This window comes from Euphorbia lathyris, chromosome 5 (assembly GCF_963576675.1).
Source record: "Euphorbia lathyris chromosome 5, ddEupLath1.1, whole genome shotgun sequence".
NCBI lineage: Eukaryota > Viridiplantae > Streptophyta > Magnoliopsida > Malpighiales > Euphorbiaceae > Euphorbia > Euphorbia lathyris.
In genome coordinates, this window is record NC_088914.1 from 26,777,317 (window position 1) to 26,799,800 (window position 22,484).

Genomic DNA, 22,484 nt, shown 5'->3' on the forward strand with positions numbered 1-22,484 from the left:
GACAGAAATTACAAGTGCATACAGTCAACTTGAACATCAAAAATAAACTCAGTTATATATAAGTGTGTAAGAGATGATTACTAGATATTCATTGTGGATATACATTGGCATCACATACATATATATGTGTTTCTTAATTCTGGAAGAGTCAAGTGCTTGCTTAAAGGAAGAATTCATTGAAGTACTACTCTATAATCCTAATAATTCATAATTACTTCATCTTTCTTTACAATAGTTCATGATTTATTACAGATTTATAACTCTTCTACAAAAAATAAAAATTAATTACAGATTTATAACTCCACTCTTAAAAAATAAAACTTCATTAATTATTACATGATACATACACTGCACAACATATTGATAAAAAAACAAAACAAAAAAAAAATATGGAGGAACATAATTACATAGGTGTGGGATGTTGACCAACAATTGAAGATAGTGTTCTCGTTTTTTGGTTAGATGATGATAAGCTTGCTTCCTTTGACGGCTTTTTCGGGAATTTCTGATCCATTCAAGGCTGAGAAATCTGGGGAAGGCTCTTTCGAATCATGCCTGCCTTGTGACTGAAAGTCTCAGGTGTGCTTGCCTTCTTAAATGGAAATATCTTCTTGATCTATAAATACATTATTACTGCGAGTTTCCAGTCCAAACCGTGGCTTAAATAGAGAGGTTAGAGAGAGGTTACAAATCCTTTGAAGAGAGAGAGAGAGGGGTTAGAGACTAGAAGGAAAAAAATAATTTAAAGAGAGAGAAAGAGATTTGAAGAGAGAAAGAAAGAAATTTGAATCCAAATAGAAGAGAAGAGCATGATGAGAGAGATGAGTTGGAGAGATAAAATGAGAAATGGGTAAGGAAGAAGAAGAGGGGTAAAAAAGATAATTAAATTTGTAGGAGTTGAAAAATGATGAGGTGTCGCGTTGACCAGGTGTTGACTGGTCAATTTTACTTGTTGTACATTCACCTATAAGGCCGTACATATTAATGAGACATAATGAAGGTTGTACACCAAAGTGTGAAATAGGGTAAAGGTTGTACACCATTAATGAAATTTACCCTAATAACGGTTTATCCTTTTACATTACTATAAATAAATAAGAATGAAGAGTAACAGAAAAAAAAATTACTCCAAAAATATAATTTTACAGAATTTTTTTTATAATATTTGAATAAATAATTCATAGTTTCACTACAAGAAAAACAGTAATTAGCAATCGGGAAGTTGGTTGCTAAATCGGTCTCTAATACACATTTGCAACCAGATTTATGTTTTTAACAACCAAAATGAAACAGTTGCTAATTGCTAGGTTGCTAAATCTTTGAAACCATATGGTAGCAATATTTGCAACCAATAAATTGGTTGTTAAGTCGGTTGCAAAGTTACAAACCATTTCTTTGCAACCATTATTTGGTTTCAAAATCCAATTTTAAAGTTGTGTATCAAATGCCGTTAGAAACTAGCTATTGGTTGCAACGAATCTGGTTGTAAAATTCACCGACGGTTTTTAGACGGTTTTTCAGACCGTAAGTTGAAAACTCACTTCATCACCCACCGTTATACTGTCAAATTACTGATGATAATTTTCGTCGGTAAATTTTCTGTGACCACTGCTTTGATTTTTTTTTTTCTTTAAATTGTTATTACTATTACTAAACTAAAATATTATATTAAGAACTTCCATAATAAAACAAATAAAATAAATTCTTTAACAAATTATATATTTATAAGTAATATAATTACAGTTGCACATAAACTAAAGTAGCCAAGTACCACAATGACATACTAATGTAAGTGCCAAAACAAGCCTATACATCTTGGTACACCTCTAATATTAAGGTGGGAGGCCTTGGATTCAATATACACCCCCTTTCAAAAAACTACCAAAAATAAATATTCCAAGACATGAGAATCTAATTGTTAGAATCACGATCTAACCTCTCCAAAGCATGTAGTCGGTCGAGAAGGGTTTGAATTTACATTTTTGTCCATACTTGTATTTCATGGAAGCAAAGAAGGCTGGCGCCTTTTTCATCTGCTGGTTGATCTACAAGAAACTTGTCTGCTACAGCAGGAAGAATGTTTTTCATCTGCACCTGTTGCTTGTATTTTTCTTCAGCAGCTAACCATTCCTTGACTTTCATATCAAAAGGTAGATTCATAATCCAGTTGGATATGTTTGAATACAAAGACTGTTCCTCCACTTGATTCTTCCATATCTTATGCATATGCTCGTTTATATTCAGCATGGCCTGCAAAGAAGTATGGTAAGTAAGAATTTTTATTTCCTGAAAAAAGCATTCATGTGGATCTTCACTAAATATGTAATTAGACTGTCAGAAACCATAATTTCCAGACAATTCATCACGACTTGTTACATATACAACATCCTTCCCAAATTCTCTTGATCATGTGTATGCATGGACATGCACATAAGGGCTTCCATCCAGCTGTCAAGCACGATAAAGATACCAGAATTGTCACACCATCATGAAAGCACAATAAGAGATTGACCTCATGAAAGTGAAATCGTCTCCTATGTTTAACAATTCCTTTGGTGACACCATAAAACATATCCATCAGCATAGTCTTCCCTGCAGTATCAAGAGGTGCTTTATTCACATGAACTAACAAATTTATATGCAAGTTCAGAATGGAAAACGGCTAAATGGCAAACATTGATATACTTTTAATAAATAGATGTAAAAACAAAATTTAAAACGTTGAATTCACATCTGAGCATGAATAGGATTAAAAACATACCACTTCCAACGTTGCCATATATGTAAAGTCCCTTTGGGGCAGGAGGAGCAAATGGACGACGACCAACAAGGGAATCTAACTTCCTTTCTCTATTTAAGTATAAAACCCATCGCCCCACTCCAGATTCAACCTCAGGTTTCTTCCTAAGTCAAATAAAATTTAAATCGAAACAAAAGAAACGGAATGAATAAAGAGTCAAAATACTTGTGCACAGGACGGATCCAGAATATTCAATTAGTGGGGGCAAACTATAATTCATTACAATGTTATAATTTTCGCACCATCACACAAAATGTGATATAGATCACCAATACTTAAATTCCTATTTCTAGAATGCATCATGTGATATATGACGATCTAAAAGCATGTAGAAATATTTCAGTGTCAAGTGTCTAAGTGTTAACAATGGAGTGAATTAAAAGAAACTCTTGGTTCCTTATCTATTTATAGCTCCTTAATCATCTTTACAAATTGGTGGTTAAAATCATATTCTAACAAAACCACAATAAAATCATTGTTTGCCAAGAATTATTATTTTTATTGTATACCATATATAATTTATTACATGACAGCCGATTTTAACACCATTATTTTTCATTAATAACAATATTGGACATCATTTTCAGTTTTAAATGTCACCGTGAATAACTAAATGATTTTGGTTATTTATCGTTAAATTTAACCTAATAAGATTAACAAACTTCAAAACAATCAAATAATTAATGTTTATAAACCATACATATAAAGATAAACTATAGATTATACCATACTAATTAAAGGTCAAATAAATAATTACTGCATATAAACATATAATTTGAGGGCCATAAAAATGAGAGATCATTTTATGATATAATTTCAATTAAAAGGTGAAAAAATATTTCCTGAAGAGTAGCATCTGATATGGAAATCACTGAAAATACTAACAGAAATTAAAAGTTGATCATCACTTCCAAATTCCAAATTCTTTAAACAATCTGCTCAAAATTTTGCATTGAAGATAAAAAATAAGGGCGAGCAAGTGGAAATCCTATATCTCAAGCTGCCAAACCAATTGCTTGTTTACTTCTAATACACCATTGTCTGCTAAACAAGTAAAATTGGAGAAAAATCAATATGGAAAAACAAATCTAGGACCCTGTAATTTCGTTTAATGTAATACATAGCCATTTTTCTGGGTCTGCATCAGAGAAGATAGAGAGAACTGGGATTGAATTGAATGGAAAGAAAAGATGAGGCGGGAAAAAGAGGTATAACAAATGTGATACACAGACAAAGCGGTGACTGGAGCAGAGAGTGGCAGAAAAAGAGAGTTTCAATTTAGGGAAATGAGGTTGCATTCATAGGACCGACATAGACAGGTTATGTTTCATAAACAAAACGACACCGTCCTCCACTTAATTGGAACGGTGTCGTTTTATTAAAAAAAAGGAAGAACAAAAGTAAAATAAAGACCTAATCTTCTTCAACCTCTAATTCCTTCTATACGAACCAGTTCACTGCCGCCAGCAATGGTTTTAGCTATGGGGGCAAACTTCCAAAGTTCTAAATCATACTATGGGGGTTAAAAAAAAATTCAGAACTCAGTGGGGGCAAGTGCCCCCATTGCCCCCACTGTAGATCCATCCTGTGCAGAAAACTTTAACATAAGGATTTCTCGTTGAACAGTTTGACACAGAAATGAAGAAGTTGCATAATACAGAGTTTAAGCCCAAGTTGCATAATGATTGATATACATAATAGAAGATGGTTAACCATGAGGCACAAATTTGTGATATACTCAACCAATGCCACAACACTTCCCATCAATATCCATACAGAAAAAGCAATAGAAACCAACATAATAAGCAGAGGCAGTAATTGGAGAAGATAACAGAAACAAAATCACATGTAACACAATAAACAATACCATTAGCTTTTAGAAAAAAATTGGAGAACTCAAAGTGATAGAATTAGAAAATGCAATTGGTTTCTATAATTGTGCCAAGAGGCAGTAATTGGATAAAATACCAACAAATGTGATGGAATATCCAGACTCCACGTCTTGCAAATCCTCCAAACGAAGAGATTGAAGATGCTCATTTGATCTGAGACAACCTCCTCAACATAACAGGTGCAAGAACCATCCAAGAAATCTGGCAATCGACTACCAGAAAACAGAGCTGAAATGCCCAAACAGAATTCGTCAATTCTTTTAATAAATTTTTTCGTGAAAGTTTAGGGTTTCATCTAGATTCGCACTCTATTAGAAGATTTTAGGGATAAAATTTCACTTCAATCTAAGATACTTTTCCATACACATTTACATCTGAAACCTAGTCCCTCAAAACATTTACAGAGCTCAACAGTTTTCCAAATAAGAGCACAAGCTCTCACCAACGTTGGGTAATAAGGAAAGAAAAGAAGTAAAATCTCACCATCCTTTAGATTCTGTGCAGAAGAAGAGGTGGAGATCGAGAGTTGGAGGCGGCGGTCGAGAAGCCGCTTCCTGTTTCCGGCGCCGTGAGATACGAACGGCGGTGTGCGGTGCGAGGTTGAGGTGGCAGTGCGAGGTGGAGGTGGAGGTTGGTAGCGCCGGCGATGGAGTGGAGTGGCTGAGATAAAATAAAACCCTAAGGAAGCAGAGAATGAATGGAATGGTTAACAATAGAATAAGATTCTAGTTTTATTAATTGTGTAAAAGTTTTAAACAGGAGATACGAATCGTGAATGAATGGAATGGTTAACAATAGAATAAGATTCTAGTTTTATTAATTGCGTAAAAGTTTTAAATTTTTAATATTTGTTACTTTATTAGTGAATGGCTGACAAGAAATAGAATTAGTTTAGATGGTTAAAGCATTCCGTAGTGTTTCTACTAGTTAGATGTTTGAATCTCGACATTTACATTTGAAGTATATATTTTTCAGTTCATAACGTTGAGTATATATTTATGCTATTTTGTACTTGAACCTCAATTTAGGTAAAAATAATAGGTCTATTTTAGTAGTAATTAGAGAATTTTTAGTAAAATTTTAAATGAAGTGTTTTATTTTTTAATTTTATTACTTAATCATTAAAATTGACTACAAAATTAGCGTTAATATTGGTCCAATAATTGCAACTGGAATATTTACTTTAGAACCAATCTGGTTGCAATTTTTCCAACCAATATACCTTTGAAACCGTGTATTAGTTGCAAATATATTTCACAAATGTAATCCTTATCTTTACAACCAATGATATTGCTTTGCAACCAAACAGGTTGCAATATTACAACCAATTTTAATTTGGTTTCAAATATTAGTTGCTAATTACAGTTTTTGTTGTAGTGTTTGATTAAATTACTTGAATTACATAGCTTTAACTATTTTTTGAAATTAATATGTACATTACTATTTTAATATGAAAACATCTACCATGCGCTGGTATCATGTGAATACGCACAAAGTATTTGGGCCCTGTCGTCTGTTGGGAATATCAGCCCGCAGTTTGTGAGCTTCAGGGAGTTTTGGATTCACATTTTCAGCCCGAAACAGGCAGGTACAGGAGGTTGTTGCTATGGTTTGCTGGGGAATCTCGTTCCAGCGTAATGATTTGGTCTGGAATCAGACAGGTTCAGCGGCTCCGATATGTGTTCAACAGGCACTGCTGTTTCTGGGCAGTTGGAAACGAGCCAAGCAATTTACTAGTAAGTCTCGACAGGCAGTCCATCGTTCGTTTAGCAGCTGGACTCCTCCGCCCCTTGGCTTCCTGAAATTAAACTCGGATGCGACAGTGTTCGAGGCTGCTGGTGTTTGCGGGTTCGGTTGGATTGTCAGGAATGAGAACGGAACCTTTCTTGCTGCGCGAAATGGAGTTTTGCAGGGACAAATTGATGCAGTGGCGGCGGAAGCCATGTCCATTCGGGAGGCCCTGAGCTGGATTAAAGACAAGGGCTGGTCCAATATTATTATCGAAACTGATTCCCAAATATTTATCCAGTCAATGCCTCACCCAACAGAGGCAGTTTTGCCTTATTTTGTCATAGTCCGAGACTGTATCTCTATTATTAATGAGCTAGGTAACTGCTCTATTCAGTTTATTAGGAGGACAACTAATTGTGCTGCACATAAACTTGCTAGATTGGTAGGAGAGACATTGGCGGATGGAGAGTGGCTTTCGACCCCTCCAGATTTTTTGTGTAATATTTTGATTGCTGATATCTAATAAATACTCTCCTTCTGTGTCAAAAATGTCAATATGTATTTACTAGAAAAAATAAAAAAAAAATTCAAAACGCACGGTTTATGGCTAGTAGAAAGTAGAAAACAACAAAATAGGAAGACAACTATGGCATGAAGGAATAACAAATTGATGAGATGGAAATGACTATTTGGTGATGATTGAGCGGTATGATAAAGGGGAGTGGATGAGGTGTATTAAAGAGAAAAAAGCTGCTTCTAGAAGATAAAAAAAACTAGGGTTGTTTAATTTGGAGAAAATTGGGACATTGGGAATAATTCAAATTCTTTATTAGCTGTCCGGAAACTTGACTTGGTAGAGGTTGAACAAGCCAAGTTTGGAAACCAGAAATCGCAATTGGGGTGAATGTTATGCTTTGGTGAAAAAGTCAGCCAATTGAAGGTTGGTTTTTCGATCTCTACAATTTGTTTTAGGTTCTACATTTTACATAATTTGAGTTGATTCGATATTTTAAAAAAACTCCAACTGATCGGTTTAGTATTTTATAAATAATTAAATATTTGTGCATCGATAATGATTTGTAACACCCAAATTGATATTTAATTGTGTTATTCATTTTGGTTACATATGGTGATTATAATTCACTATAAGAAATTACTCATTTTGTGAGGAAAATCCAGTGAGAAGACATTAGCCGCCATTAAAAGAAAGATTATATTTGTTTATGCTATCACCGGTGACATGTTATATCATAATAAAAGAAAAGAAAATATTGCAATAAAGGAAAATAATATATGTGTGTTATGTATGGTAATTAGTGATTTGTTATATCATGATTAAAGGGAAAGAAAATAGTGTAATTAAAGGAAAATAATATATATGGTAATTTGTTATATATGCTTTATCAACTACTATTTTTGTTATATTTAAAGAATGTGGAAGCCGTACTTGTATTTCATTAAGAGAGGTATATATATACACAATGAGTTATGTAACCCTAGCTACACAATTTCAATTTAGTACATAAACTATACATGGCTATCACCCCCCCGCAAGTTGAGCAGGGGGTGCACAAATGCTCAACTTGGAGCGAAGTAACCGAAAACGATCCTTACTCAAGGGTTTCGTCAAAATGTCAGCAACTTGATCATGTGTAGGTATGTATTGAACCCGTAGCAACCGTTTGGTGACACGATCACGGACAAAGAAAAAATCAATCTCAATATGCTTGCTGCGATGATGAAAAATGGGATTGATAGTCAGATAAGTGGCAGATAAATTATCACACAAGAGACGTGGAGGCCGATCAAGAGAGAAGCCGAGCTCATGGAGAACAATCTGAAGCCAGCCAATTTCAGATGCACCGTTAGCTAAGGCTCGGTATTCAGCCTCCGTGGATGACCGTGCAACCGATTTCTGCTTCTTAGAAGTCCAGGATATCAAATTCCTACCCAAATAAATGGCATAACCAGTGGTGGACTTTCGATCATCCGGGTTACCAGCCCAATCAGCGTAAGTGAAACCATGAAGAATCAATGGCGAGTCCTTATGAAAAAATAGTCCATGTGACTTAGTAAGTTGCAAGTAGCGTAATATTCGCTTAACTCCCTGCCAATGGACACTAGTGGGAGAGTGCATATACTGGGCTAAGCGATTTACGGAGAAAGATATATCCGGCCTAGTAAAGGCGAGATATTGCAAGCTTCCAACAATAGTCCGATATAAGGTCGGATCACTAAAGGCATCACCCACATCTTGCTTGAACAATTCCTTAGAACACATAGGAGTAGCTAATCCTTTGCAAGTAGCCATTTTGGCTTTTTGAATGACATCACTGATGTACTTTGTTTGATGGAGTAATAAACCTGTTGACGTCCACAAGGCTTCAATGCCAAGAAAAAAATTCAGCCTCCCCAAATCCCGTAGAGTAAACTCACTCTGTAACTTGCTAACAAGTGACCGAATAGCCCAAGTTTGAGGTCCCATGAGTATAATGTCGTCAACGTAAATTAAGCAAAACATAGTCACCTGAGAAGTGTGATAAAAATAGAGGGAGGTGTCGGACTTTGAGCCAGAGAATCCGAGGTTCCGCAAAAAATCTGTCAAGCGACGGTGCCACATTCTTGGCGCTTGTTTCAGACCGTATAGTGATTTTTGAAGCTTGCAAACATGAGTAGGAAAGTTATGATCACGGAAACCCGGTGGTTGAGCCATAAAAACATCTTCATCCAAAGTACCATGGAGGAAAGCATTAGAGATATCCAATTGATTAACTGTCCAACCACGAGAGATAGCAAGAGCTAAGAGTAATCGAACTGTCGAGGGCTTAATTACCGGGCTATACGTCTCAAAGTAATCAATTCCAGGTCGTTGACTATAACCTTTAGCAACCAAACGCGCTTTATAACGCTCAATAGTCCCATCATGATGTTGTTTAATTGTGAAAATCCACTGACAACCAACAAGATTAATGTCCGAAGTATGAGGAACAAGGGTCCAAGTTGCATTCTTTTCCAATGCTCGAAACTCTACTTCCATAGCATGACGCCACTCAGGTATTTTTATGGCCTCGGCTGCATTTTTAGGAATAGCGGGTAATTAGTGAAGAAGAGCTCGGGAAGGTGGTGGCGGAAGCGAGCCTGTTTTTGAGCGGGTGATCATGGAGTGTTTGCTGGAATTGTTAGGGATTAAAGGGCCATAACGAGGTAGGTCAACAGTGAGGGACGGTGTGGCAGTAGAAGGAATGGGAGGGAAAGGTGGATTTTTTGTTGTACTGGGTGAAGCAGGAGAAAAAGAATTAGAAAGGCTAGGTGAAAAGGTAGGATTTGCATGGGAATTGGAATGAGGTGGAGACGTAGGGGTTGCATGAGAATGTAAGGTATCATGCATGGTGGGTGGGGTAGTGTGATGATTAATTATTTGAGTGGGTGGGGTATTAGGAAGGGTTGCATGGGGAGTAGAATAAGAGGGGAACGTAGGGTTTGCATGGGATTTAGGTGAGGGTAATTGCAGGGGACTATTAAGGGACACTATTGGAGCTTGTTCATGAAGTGGATTTGATGGTGCCATAGGTTGCACTGGAACATGGGCAGGAAAAACAACAGTCACTGGAGTCAAATCAATATGAGTAGTAGGAGTCGAAGTACGAACATCATTTAACATTGGACCCGGAAACACCTGCTCATCAAAAAGAACATGACGTGAGATAAATGTTTTGAAGGATGAGGGATCTAAACATTTATAGCCTTTATGAGAACGACTATAGCCAAGAAATATGCTAGGACGAGAGCGATCATCTAATTTTGTTTTATTATACGGACGAAGCCAAGGATAACACAAGCAACCAAAGACACGAAAAGACAAATAGTCAGGAACTTCACCAAATAATAGCTGATACGAATTTTTAAAACTCAAATTAGGCATTGGAGTACGATTAAGTAAATACGTTGCAGTATCAAAGGCAAATGTCCAAAATTGGATAGGTAATTGAGCACGTTTTAGTAAAGCAAGACCATGTTCAACGATGTGTCGATGTTTCCTTTCAGCCGTGCCATTTTGTTCAGGAGTGTAAGGACACGACATACGATGATGAATTCCATGAGTGCGAAAATAATGGGTCAATTTAATGAATTCACCACCCCCATCAGATTGAAAGGCTTTAATTGGTGTGGCAAAATACTTTTCAACAATAGTGCGGAACTGAACAAAAGTATCATAAACATCCGATTTGCGTTTTAAAAAATATAACCAGCTATATTTGGTGTAGTGATCAATGAAAACAACATAATATCGAAAGCCATCAATAGATGGACACGAAGTAGGACCCCAAACATCAGAGCATATTAATTCCAACGGAGCATGTGAAACATGATCAGATAATAGAAATGGTAATTTATGAGACTTGCTAATACTATAAGATGAACACAAGGACGAGTTATTATTGGAAACAGCAATTTTATTCGATTGAAGCAAATGTTTGACTACAGGAAAAGAAGCATGTCCAAGACGATCATGCCAGGTAAATAAACTAGCTAGATTAGCAGAACATGGAATAGACTTGGAAGCAGCTAAACACATGGAATAAAGTCCATTGTCACTCCGGCCTTTGAATCGAATCCGTCCCGTTGTCAAATCCTTTATGTAAAAAGAATCAGAGAAAAATTCAACAGAAACCGGGTTAGAATTAGTAAGCGCATAAACAGATAACAAATTATGAGATGAATTAGGGACATGTAAAATATTGCGCAAACTTAACGGAGAAGATCCAATAGAAACACAGGAATTACCCACATGAGACACAGGGAGTTTAGAACCATTACCAATTTGAACTTCATCGGGACCACTATATTCAGAATGGAGCTGGAGATTTCCAAGATCGGATGTTAAATGATGTGTCGCACCCGAATCAACGACCCATGGTTGGTTGCCGCCAGAGCTTGATGCTATGTTGGATTGAGGCTGATAATGATTATCCTTGTTGAATCGAGGAGAGGAACAATTCCTTGAAACATGGTCAATCCCTCTGTAATTATGGCACGTCAAGTGTTCTCTACCATTAGCCGAATGAAGAGGAATATTTGGGAGAGAGGCAGTGGTGGTTGAAGACTGATATTGCTGTCCTCCTTGGCGTGGTTGCCCATTCTGTCCGCGCCCATAACCGCCGCGATTGTGGCGTCCACGACCTCGACCCCGATAGTGAGATTGTCCGGAGTTCTGCCTTGCGGAGTATAAGGCAGTAGATTCGACAAGGGTAGATTTAGGTTTTACACGTGTTAGCTGCCTCTCCTCGTGTAAAAGCAAACCAAATAGATGATCAAATTCAACAGCATGATTTTGGACACGAATCGTACGAATAAAGTGTGAAAAATTTTCATTAAGCCCATTGAATAAAGCATCAGTAAAATCTTCATCTGTCATCACATCTTGATAGGAAGCTAATTGGTCGTAAATACTACGAGCCTTCAAGACATAAGTTGTGATATCATCAGTACCTTGGGTGAGGGAGCGTAGTTCATCTTTAAGATTAACGACTCGGGAGCGAGCACCGGAAGCATAAGCACGAGTCAATTTTGTCCATGCCTCGAAAGCAGAATTAGCGGAAGCAATATGAGGTAGCAGAGAGATAGAAACCGAGCCCAATAACCAGCTCAAGACCTGTTGGTCTTTTTGATACCAAATCGAATAAATCGGATTGACAGACCTGTCAGACAAGTACTCCAACGGTGGCACCATTCGATCATCAAGGTGTTGGGCGAGTCCACTACCGCGAACGGCGGACAATACTTGGGCTCTCCATAGCACATAATTGGTAGAATCAAGTTTTATTGTAATCAAGCTGTGGAGATTAGGAGACTGTGGATATAAAGGTTGTGAGGGATTTGAATTAGAGTTTGGAAGTGATGAGTGGTGAGTGTGGGTAATAGTAGAAGTGGTGGGTAGTGGGTGCTGGAATGGATTAGAAAAAATCCATTGATTTCCCAAGGAACCAGAAGAGAATGATGAACCGGATACGGCGGTGGACGGCTGAGCAGAAAATTCAGGCACAGACACGGAAGCAGGGGAAGCAGTGGTCGCCGGAATAGAGACGGAGGTAGCAAGCGAAGTGGTAGCCATAGAGATCGGATTTGAGTGGTGACTAAGGTTGTGGCTCTGATACCATAAAGAATGTGGAAGCCGTACTTGTATTTCATTAAGAGAGGTATATATATACACAATGAGTTATGTAACCCTAGCTACACAATTTCAATTTAGTACATAAACTATACATGGCTATCAATATTTAATCTGTAAAAAAAAGTTATATGTTGAAACCAACGAATTCAACTGTTTAATTTAGTTTAATTGGTTATTTTTATTCAGTTATGTTCCGCTCGATATGTAGTATTATTATAATTTAGTTTTCGATTTTGTCTGTTCCATTATTAGATTGAAATAATTGCTAATGGTGAATGAGCAAATTCTACTTACTCATTAAGGTGCATGTGATCAAGACTGTTGCTAAACAATCCTAATTAAATAATTATTTTCTTTGTTCTCCTTTAATATTCTTCTCATGGGAGTATTAGTTCATGGGAGTATTAGTTCATCTTCAATAGAATACTCCTTTATTTCACACTCCAAAAAAAATATTCCTTTGAACAAAAATGTTTTATTATTGTTATACTGTATTAATTTTCCAATATCATTTATATTTTTAAATTATTTAACAAGATATATCTATAATTAATTTGTATCATATTTTATTAAAATAAAAATAAAATTATACTTAATGAGTTACTAATTCTAAATTAATTCGCAATAATTAAAATAATAAGTTTTTCGGAATAAAAAATTATAGGCTTAATATATCATTTGCCTCCTGAATTTGTCTAAAAAACTTGATTGGTCCCCTGAACTTCAAAGTGTCCCAATAGCCCTCTGAACTTGTATAAATTATTCAATTAGCCCCCTGAATTTGCGTAAAATGTAATTGATTGATCACTCGATTGCCAAAAAGTAAGTTAAATGCGGAAAATGTATTCCACGTGTCTTTGAAATATTACTCCCTCAATTCTCAAATAAGTGTCGTTTTAGATAATTGTTCTTCATCTTTTTTAAGTGTCGTTTTCGTTTTTCAATAAAATTTAATATAGTTTTTTGGTCTAAGCATTTAAATTTTGTCTTGATTTATGTGTTTTTTAAGCTTTCAAAGTTTCATCTCCAATCATTATAGGAGAGATAATTTTATTTAGTTAATCCATGTAAATTTATGAATTGAAGTGCATATTAATTGTGTTTCTTAATTTGTGTGAAAATTCTAAAACGACACTTATTTGAGAATGGAGGGAGTATTACATAATTCAAAAATAGAGTAAACATGAAGTTATTACTTGCTCAACTATAAACCTTGTATTCTCTAATATGACGACCGAAATACCCCGATCTTGATTGTTTTACTTTTTTTAAGACGCGTGCAATACATTTGACGCATTTAACTACTTTTTTTTTGTAACCGAGTGATCAATTTATTATATTTTACGCAAGTTGAGAGAGATAACTGAACATTTTATACAAGTTCACGGGTCTATCAAGACAATTTAAAAGTTCAAGAAGCTAATCAAGTTTTTTGGACAAGTTCAAGGGGAAAATGATGCATTAACCTAAAATTGTATTGTAAATTTATAATGATTATCAATATATATAAGGAGAAAGAACTCCAAAACATTCTTGAAAATACAAAATGTCATTCATATTGGAATAGTTTTCACTCCCTAAAACGCCTAATATATGGGAAGAGTCAGGCCCGTCCCCGAGCACGGGCAGGAGTGGCTCCTACCCAGGGCCCATGGATGAGAGGGTCCAATTATAATAATGTATAATATTATTATATGCTTTTTAAACTATACTTTGATTAAAAATATTATCATCAAATTCTTTCCAAATTAAAAACATTGGCATTATTATTATAAAAAATGTTGGCATTAGATTAAATTTTAAAAAAATATATACTTGATTAAAAACATGGGCATCAATTATTAAGTAATGTTGCCAAATTCTCTAATTTAGCTCAGATTCTTTCCAAATTTCCTAATAAAAATATTGGACATCAATTCCCTAATTTATCTCAAAGTCTTTCCATAATTATCTCTCCATCAATCCTAACAAAATATCTAATTTATCTCTCCCTTCTTTAGTTACACTACAATCCCAAAGAATATTAAACAGTAATATGATCCTTCATTTTCAATTCATCAGCTATACAATCAATTTTGTTCTCTAATCACCTTAATGTGAAACTTCCAATTGCTAATAGCTTTTTTTTTGTCTTTGAGAAACTCTATCAGATTCTGATTTAGTTGGTCTTCAGATGCAATTTGGGAGAAACGCATGAAAATCTTTCAATTTCAAGAACTTAGCCACTAAAGCCCATTAACTGAGATGATTTTCAGATTTGGTTTTTAAGCAAAAAATGTCATTTTTAAGTAATCTTCTTTTATACAATTGATTTTTCTACTTTATTTTTTACTTGTACTTATTTAATAGGACACCACTTGGTAACTCGCCCCTAGGCCTCTAAAATCCCAGGATCGGCCCTGGGAAGAGTGACTATTATTAAACAAATTATCTAAACTACAATTTGTTTTTTTGAAAGGAAACTACATTTTTTTAATTTAATTAAAATATTATTTACAAAAATATGCATTTGTTTCATATTAACCTATACCTATCAACCCACAAAATGACAACAACATTTCTTTACATTTACCCTCTCATCTCACCTCACATGACTCTGCCTCAACCCAAAGCTTCCCACTTACAGCTGTAAAGCCCACTCCTCAAAATAATCAACCTCATATTAGTTTCCAACTTCCCATAATATCTTCTTCTACTAATATATGTCCAAATATAACAAATACTCCGTCGCTTACTATACCACTTTCCCCTACATCATTTACACCTTCAAATATTATTTTATCTCCTGTTAATTCTAAAAAAATTTCTTCTTCCCAAGATATTTCCTCATCTGCACCTTCATCCATTGTGCTATTAGTTCCACCTATACTCACTTCACAAGATCCTATTATAAGTCAAACTAAGAGTGGTAGAAATATCAAACCACCACAGTGGCTACATGATTTTGTAGCACATAGTTCTTTTAATCTTTCTTCGTGTCATTTTAGATCCTTCGGTTGGATCTGTTTATCCCACACCCGACGAATATCGTCGATTTATCAGTCGTCTACTTTATCTTAATTTTATTCGTCCGGAAATTGATTGGGTTTGCAGTCCAACAACTCAGTCAGTCCATACACACTCCGTGCTCTCATCATATGGACGCAACCCTTCCTCTTATCAAGTATCTTAAAGGTACTATTATGACTTATGGTTTATTTTACAGTTCTCAAAACAATTTATGTCTCACTGGGTACTGCGATGCTGATTGGGGCCAATGCCATGAGACTGGACGATCTGTTAGCAGATATTGCATTTTTCTAGGAAATACATTTATTTCCTGGAAAGCTAAGAAGCAACCTACTGTCAGTCGGTCTTCTACTGAAGTCGAATATCGGAGTATGGCTAGTACTAGTTGTAAGATCAAATGGATCTCCTATTTATTACAGGTTTTCCAAATTCCACTTTCACTTCCTATCACTCTTTAGTGCGATACTGAAGCTGCTATTCATATTGCTTCTAACCCTATTTTTCACGAATGTACTAAACATTTGGACATTGATTGTCACATTGTTCGTGATCATATTAACATGGGTTTTTGTTATCAACTCCACACATTTCCACCAAACTTCAACTAGCCGGCATTTTCACCAAACCATTATCTGCTCCTCATCTTAATATTTTCTTGTCCAATATGGGACTCGTTTCTTCATGAGCTCCATCTTGACGAGGGGTGTTAAGATATTTATTTGATGTAAGCTCACCTACACCCACTCACACTTGATTCCTATATATTTAGGACCTGAAATGTATTTTGTAGTATTACCGCCCCCAATGTGTATAAATAGTTGTCATCCTAATTAATAAAATAAGCATTTTTTACTACTTTATTTTGCAAAAACCATAGAATGATCATCAAATTCAAATCTTTGAAGAAATTTAGTAGTCACCCAATTAAATTACTTCAGGAGCCTATTGCATCTACTTAGGGCACAATCTTATCTTTTGGCATACCAAGAGACAATCGACAATTGCTCGCTCCTTCACTAAAAGTGAGTATAAGACAGTTGCCAATGCCACTGCCGAACTGCTTTGGCTTCTATCTCTACTCTTTGACCTGAGTCAACCTATCCCTTGGCCAATGACTCTTTGGTGTGATAATGTTGGCGCCATATATCTAACTCTCAATCATATGTTTCATGCTCGTACTAAGCACATTGAATTGGATTATCACTTTCAATCTGGATTCATCAACATTCGATTTATCTCAACTGATGACTAGGTGGCTAATATAATGACCAAGCCGCTACCAACAACTCGCTTTCAAGATCTACAGACTAGGCTCTGCCTCTCATCTCGGCATTGGCTTGATGGGAGGCTGTAATTAATAATATTTCATGTACCAACATTATACTCAATTGACTGATTCTCCATTTGACCAATTCTAAAGTCAGTTACTATCCTACAGATATTTACTAGTTAGTTTAATTTTGAATATCCCCTAATTACTCCTCCATATTAGGGAGAGCAATCCCTTCTATTTAAACTTCCCTTGTATCTATAAATTGTATCATTGAGAATATATACAAAATCCATTACTCTCTTAAACTTTCAGTATCGTAACAGATACACCCCTTTGTGCTGAAATCATGGAAAAACCAATGCCCTGAAGCAGGGCCGGCCCTGGGCCTAGGCCAGGGGTGCACTGGCCTAGGGTCCATGGCTGTAAGGGGTCCAAATTTTTTTTTTATTAACGTGTATATATATTTATGCTGTAAATATTTATACCAAAACTAAGAAGTTTTTTTCTAGTGGTTAAACATCACAGTCTCCATTGAAAGGGCCACAACCCCCTCAAACTGCCAAGTTTATTTTTCCCAAAAAAAATATATTCAAATATTTGGGTTTCTAAAAAAAAATATATATTAATATTAAGAAATTTATTTTTTAAAACTTATTTACAATTATATCAAACTAATAAAATTATTATTTTTAATATATTTTAAAGATTAGGGTTTATAAATTAAGGGGCTAGCATATATTTACTAAGGTTTAGAATTTATGAATTAGAGTTTAAATTTTTTTAATTTGAGTATAAAATCATACTTTATTTCTTATATATGAAAATTAATAATATATTGAAAATTAATTTTGATGATATGATTTAATTGTAATTTTATAACCAATTGTGATATTCATGTAAAAAGCCCTAAAAATTATTTAGGTTTTAAAGGGTCAAATAATTAATATTTTAAATTTAAAAAAGGTCAAATTGATAATTTGAATATAAATTGAAGGTTAATTTAAGAATTAAACTCATATTTGGCTTTTGTGGTATGTAAAATTTTGTCATACCATTTTGTAACAGTTTCCGCTTAAAGTATTTCCATAAGTGACATTTAACAAGGATGAAAAATTAATCGATTTTGTGAAAAAAATTTTTTGGCCAAATAACACAATTTTTGACATGTGATATATACATGTGGCAATTGATTTAATTTTGTACCAAATAGATTTAATATGTAGATAAATAAAAAATTAATGAAATACTTTTTTTTTATGAAATATATTTTAAATATTGTTTATGTAAAATATTTTTATTAAAGAAGCCCTTATTTATTATTCTGCCTAGGACCCATGAATTATCAGGAACGACTCTACCCCGAAGGATTACACCAGTATATAACTGATCCCACAGCCCATGCTAAAAAAATTCGCAGAGCTTTGGAAACAACAATGTCGACAAATGCTCTATTGCGTAGGCTCTTTCCTACCTATTGATATGATCTAGACCCGTCCATGGGTCGGGTTGGGCCGAACTTCAGTAGTGCCTATTGGATTTTTAGGTAAAAATATTCAGTCCAAACCCAGCCTAGTCCGTTATTAATTTAGGCGGGCTCGATTTTAAAAATCAAATGCCAAGCACAACCGATATAAGCCCACCTAAAATATATATATATATTTAAGGGTTGTTTACATGAAATTCATAAATATAAGAATATTTATTATTTAATCAATATAAATAATTTAATTAACAATATATCAAAAATATAATTTTTTATATTGCAAATGTCAGATTCTAAAAATGGTTTAGTTGGTGAAATAGCTAAAATAATCGATAACTGCAGCCTTGACATAAATCATAATTCTTTTTCAAAAACTTGTAAATAATTTTTAAAATTTGAATTTCCATGTAAATTCCCCTATATTTAATTATTAAAAATAAATATTATAATAAAAAAAAATATATATATATATATATATGTTTATTTTTTTTTTTTTTTTGAAGTAATATATGTTTATTTATTAATTAATATTAATAGGCAGCCGCCCATGCTATTTTTATTAATTCCAAGCCCGCCCAAGAAATAGGTGAGCTTAAGTGTACTTGAGCCTAGAGGCCAAAGGGACAAGGGTCTGGACAAGCCGGGCGGGTACCCGGGCCATGGAAAGCTCTAATATGATCAACTTCTTTCAAGATCCATTCAGACATTTAACTAGATTTCGAATGAGTTTGCATGGCATGCATTCCCGAAAATAAAACCATACAAGACTTGAAATATTTGAACACACAAATATACTTTTCAAATATATTTTATGCCTTCAATTTCCTTCAACCAAGTACTAAAATTCAGCGAAGCATGGCTATGGAGAAAATTCCAGCAGAAAATAAGAAAAAAGATTGATCAGAAATGTGATGTTGAATAGCCTAGTCAAGGCTCAAATTCATAACCTTCAATCTAGTAACTTTTATTAATATGCAACTAGATTTCAGACAATATGCAACTAGATTCTTACAAATCTCATAAGAGAAAGTTTTCAAGCTCCATTCAGATTTCCAACAACCAAAAAGCTTCAGCAAATTAATTCTCATGGAATGAAAAAGTACACACCATGAGAATAAAATCAAGAAACCAGGAAAACATATCTCATTACTGAAGTTCAAAAGAAAATAAGTGCAAGAATTCACAAATTCAATCAAAAGAATGTGTAATCATGGCAAATTTATCTTATACATTTTTATGCCCTTAAATTCAAGTTGAGTGAGTTGTTTTAATAGTTATGGCCATATATATAAGGGGGGGTTTGGTTCCCAAGGGGTAAAGGGAAGGGAAACTAAAGTAAAGGAAAGGAAATGAATAAACGTTAATTCTCCTATGTATTTGGATATTTGTTTGGCTCTTTCGTGGGAAATTGCGGGCGTGCCAGAAAATTATAGTATTCTCGAACTATGGAATGAAATTGAGTGCACTTTCTAACTTCTAAATATCAAACGATTGTAGGAATTAAAGAGACCAAAAATTCCTAAAGGGTTCAATTATCAAAACGATACTGACCTTATAGAAATGATTAAGAACAAACAAAATAAAATTAAAAGGAAATGATGTGCTTGGATTGAAATTAAATTGAATGTCTACAGACTGAGAAATAAACTTGAAAAAGGAAAAACTGAATCTGAGAATTCTAAATGCTGAAGTCTAGAGATAATTTGGTAGAGTTTTGCTTGGGTGTGTTGAATTGTTGATTTGGTTGATTGGGTTGGGCCTATTTCATCGTGATTCCTTCAATTTATAAATGTTGGAGGTAACTTCCTGCTTGCTTCCACTAATCCACGTTCTCCACCACATTGAGTACCCTCCACTTTAACTTCCATGATGGATTGATACGTACACTTTCTGATTGTTCCTGCTTTTTAATTGGCTCACGAAAACACGTTAAAATATTAGCTGGCACATGATTTCCCCTATGTTTACTTTAAGTCCCCCCTGATGTCCATTATAGAAAGTTGATTTCCCATGAGATACACTATGATTTCCCATGAGGTACACTACATGATTTCCCATATGTTTACTTTAAGTCCCCCCTGATGTCCACTATAGGAAGTTGATTTCCCACGAGGTACACTATGATTTCCCACGAGGTACACTATGATTTCCCATGAGGTAAACCCATAATCTAAAATGGGTAAACGAAATGAGTTTTTTTTTAAACAAACAAGAACAAAGGGAATGAAACCCTAGAGTTGGCGGTGTTCGGAGTATTGGTGTTGGAGGTGGCCAACGTATTTGTCATGGCGGCAGTAGGGGTGGTCGGCAGCGATAGGGTTGGAGGAAGAGGAAAGGAATTTCGGTGGGGGAGAGAGGAAGAGATAGAGTAGGGTTAGGTTTAGGTCTACGATACCATGTAACAATTCTAATTGTTTAGTAATTGTTATTGATGTGTAAAGCAGCATATATCGAGTCCAGTTGAATGACTAATTCTAACTAAATATTATATACAAACAGTAAATGAGTAAATAATTTATATCTCTAATAGCCATTAATTACGTAATGATCGACCGACCATTATGCTCACAGTACGAAAAAAAGGACGAAAATAAGGATCAACTATGACAAGTGGCTTGATTTTTTTTTTAAGAAAATGACGAAGAAAAAAGTTGGCTTTTGGTATAGGGTTGAGATGGCGGACCGGCTATTATACCCTCCTGTAAGCCGATTGGCTATTCAGAGCATATTTTTGTTGATAGAGACATGCAAGTTTATCGAGGCTTTTCTCTATAGTCTACGAACATTACATGAACATCATTTTCATGACAAACTTAAAAAAAAATTCCATACTCACATCAAATATACTTTTACTTGTATCTTAAATATTTTTTAAAGCACTTTAAGTATAGGCTAAAATGTCTCTTAAAACTTTATGCATATTTTTGGTATTTATATAGTGATCTACCACATCCAAATATGCCTAGGATAATTTTAAAAGAGTCAAAGTGCAAATCCTTTGATATCTTAATACAGTACTTATTCAAATGGGGTTATTGTAAATAGAAAAGACTTTTAAACTCATATATATTATTGTGAGCCGCGTATATATTTTATTTTGCAGGCGAGGGATTCGGTCACCGCGTTTTCTATTCATGGCTCACGCGGCTTTTAAAGGACGGTATTTTACGTGACCTTACTTGCTTTTGAGGTTTCGGTTATAAATGGGATAAACATCAACCCTCCAATAATAATAAGAGTTGTCACTAGGTTTCTTCTTCTATTTTACCATAATCCAGAATATCTTAAATATCACTTAATTAGTTCATTTCATGAGATTCTACTTCACTTTCAACACTAGATAATTACTACGATGCCAAAATAATAGATCAATAGTGCTTATTATTTTGAGAAGTACGGATTTTCCGACTTTCGGGTTTCTTCAAACAAGTTGCAATCATAAGAGGACAAATGAAATACAAATCAATATAGACCTTACAATTTGACTCTCCAAACTAAAACATCAAAATCAATTAGGACCCTAAACTATCAAAATCATCAATCTGATCTATAAACTATGTAAAAATCATCAATTGAGTCTCCATCTTACCTTAAAATAAAAAAACTATGACTATTGGATATAGACTGTAATAATTTCTATGTCAGTTCAAAATGAATTTGCAGATAGAGTTTGAAACTATGCAAACCCAACGATTTTCGACGAGTCCTCAATTGATAATTTTTGTTTAGAACATGGATTTAATTGATGACTTTTACTTAGTTCAGGATCAGATTCATAATTTTGATAATTTAAGGTCATAATTAATTTTGAAGTCTTAATTGGGGAAGTCAAATGAGTATTATGCCCATCAATATATTAGGAGCCTAAACTAAAACCTATTAGGAGCCTAAACTATCAAAATCATCAATCAGATCTCTAAACTACGTAAAAATTATTAATGGAGTCCTCATCTTATCTTAAAAATAAAAAACTATGACTATTGGATATAGACTGTAATAAGCTCTATGTCGGTTCAAAATGACTTTGAGGAATAGAGTTTGAAACTGTGCAAACCCAATGATATTCGATGAGTCCTCAATTGATGATACCATCCCATAGCATTCTAGAAAATCTCCTAATTGTT

At 34.6% G+C, this 22,484-nt stretch overlaps 1 protein-coding gene across 3 annotated transcripts; it reads right to left on the minus strand.

Moving 5' to 3' along the window:
- Positions 1–1,713: 1,713 nt before the first annotated feature.
- Positions 1,714–5,451, minus strand: LOC136231340 (uncharacterized). 3 transcript variants are annotated; one of them, XM_066020689.1, is made up of 5 exons: positions 5,176–5,437; positions 4,773–4,920; positions 2,762–2,904; positions 2,513–2,592; positions 1,714–2,250 (listed from the first exon to the last, which is right to left on the minus strand). In XM_066020689.1, exons 2-5 carry the CDS (start codon positions 4,838–4,840, stop codon positions 1,975–1,977), a joined length of 567 nt encoding a protein of 188 aa, XP_065876761.1. In that variant the 5' UTR covers positions 4,841–4,920; positions 5,176–5,437; the 3' UTR covers positions 1,714–1,974. The 3 variants fall into 3 exon arrangements, with proteins under 3 accessions (XP_065876761.1, XP_065876760.1, XP_065876762.1); XM_066020688.1 differs by having other exon boundaries at positions 1,715–2,250; positions 2,762–2,900; positions 4,769–4,920; positions 5,176–5,435; XM_066020690.1 differs by having other exon boundaries at positions 2,114–2,250; positions 2,377–2,592; positions 2,762–2,900; positions 4,769–4,920; positions 5,176–5,451.
- Positions 5,452–22,484: the final 17,033 nt, after the last annotated feature.

What these genes read in the sequence shown, in the direction of transcription:
- LOC136231340 (XM_066020689.1), bottom strand. Translation starts at nt 4,840, where the DNA reads ATGAGCATCTTCAATCTCTTCGTTTGGAGGATTTGCAAGACGTGGAGT. An exon ending in CTGGATATTCCATCACATTT is followed by an intron (nt 2,905 to 4,772) that starts GTTGGTATTTTA and finishes TATTTGACTTAG; the next exon opens with GAAGAAACCTGAGGTTGAAT. An exon ending in ATATGGCAACGTTGGAAGTG is followed by an intron (nt 2,593 to 2,761) that starts GTATGTTTTTAA and finishes TTGATACTGCAG; the next exon opens with GGAAGACTATGCTGATGGAT.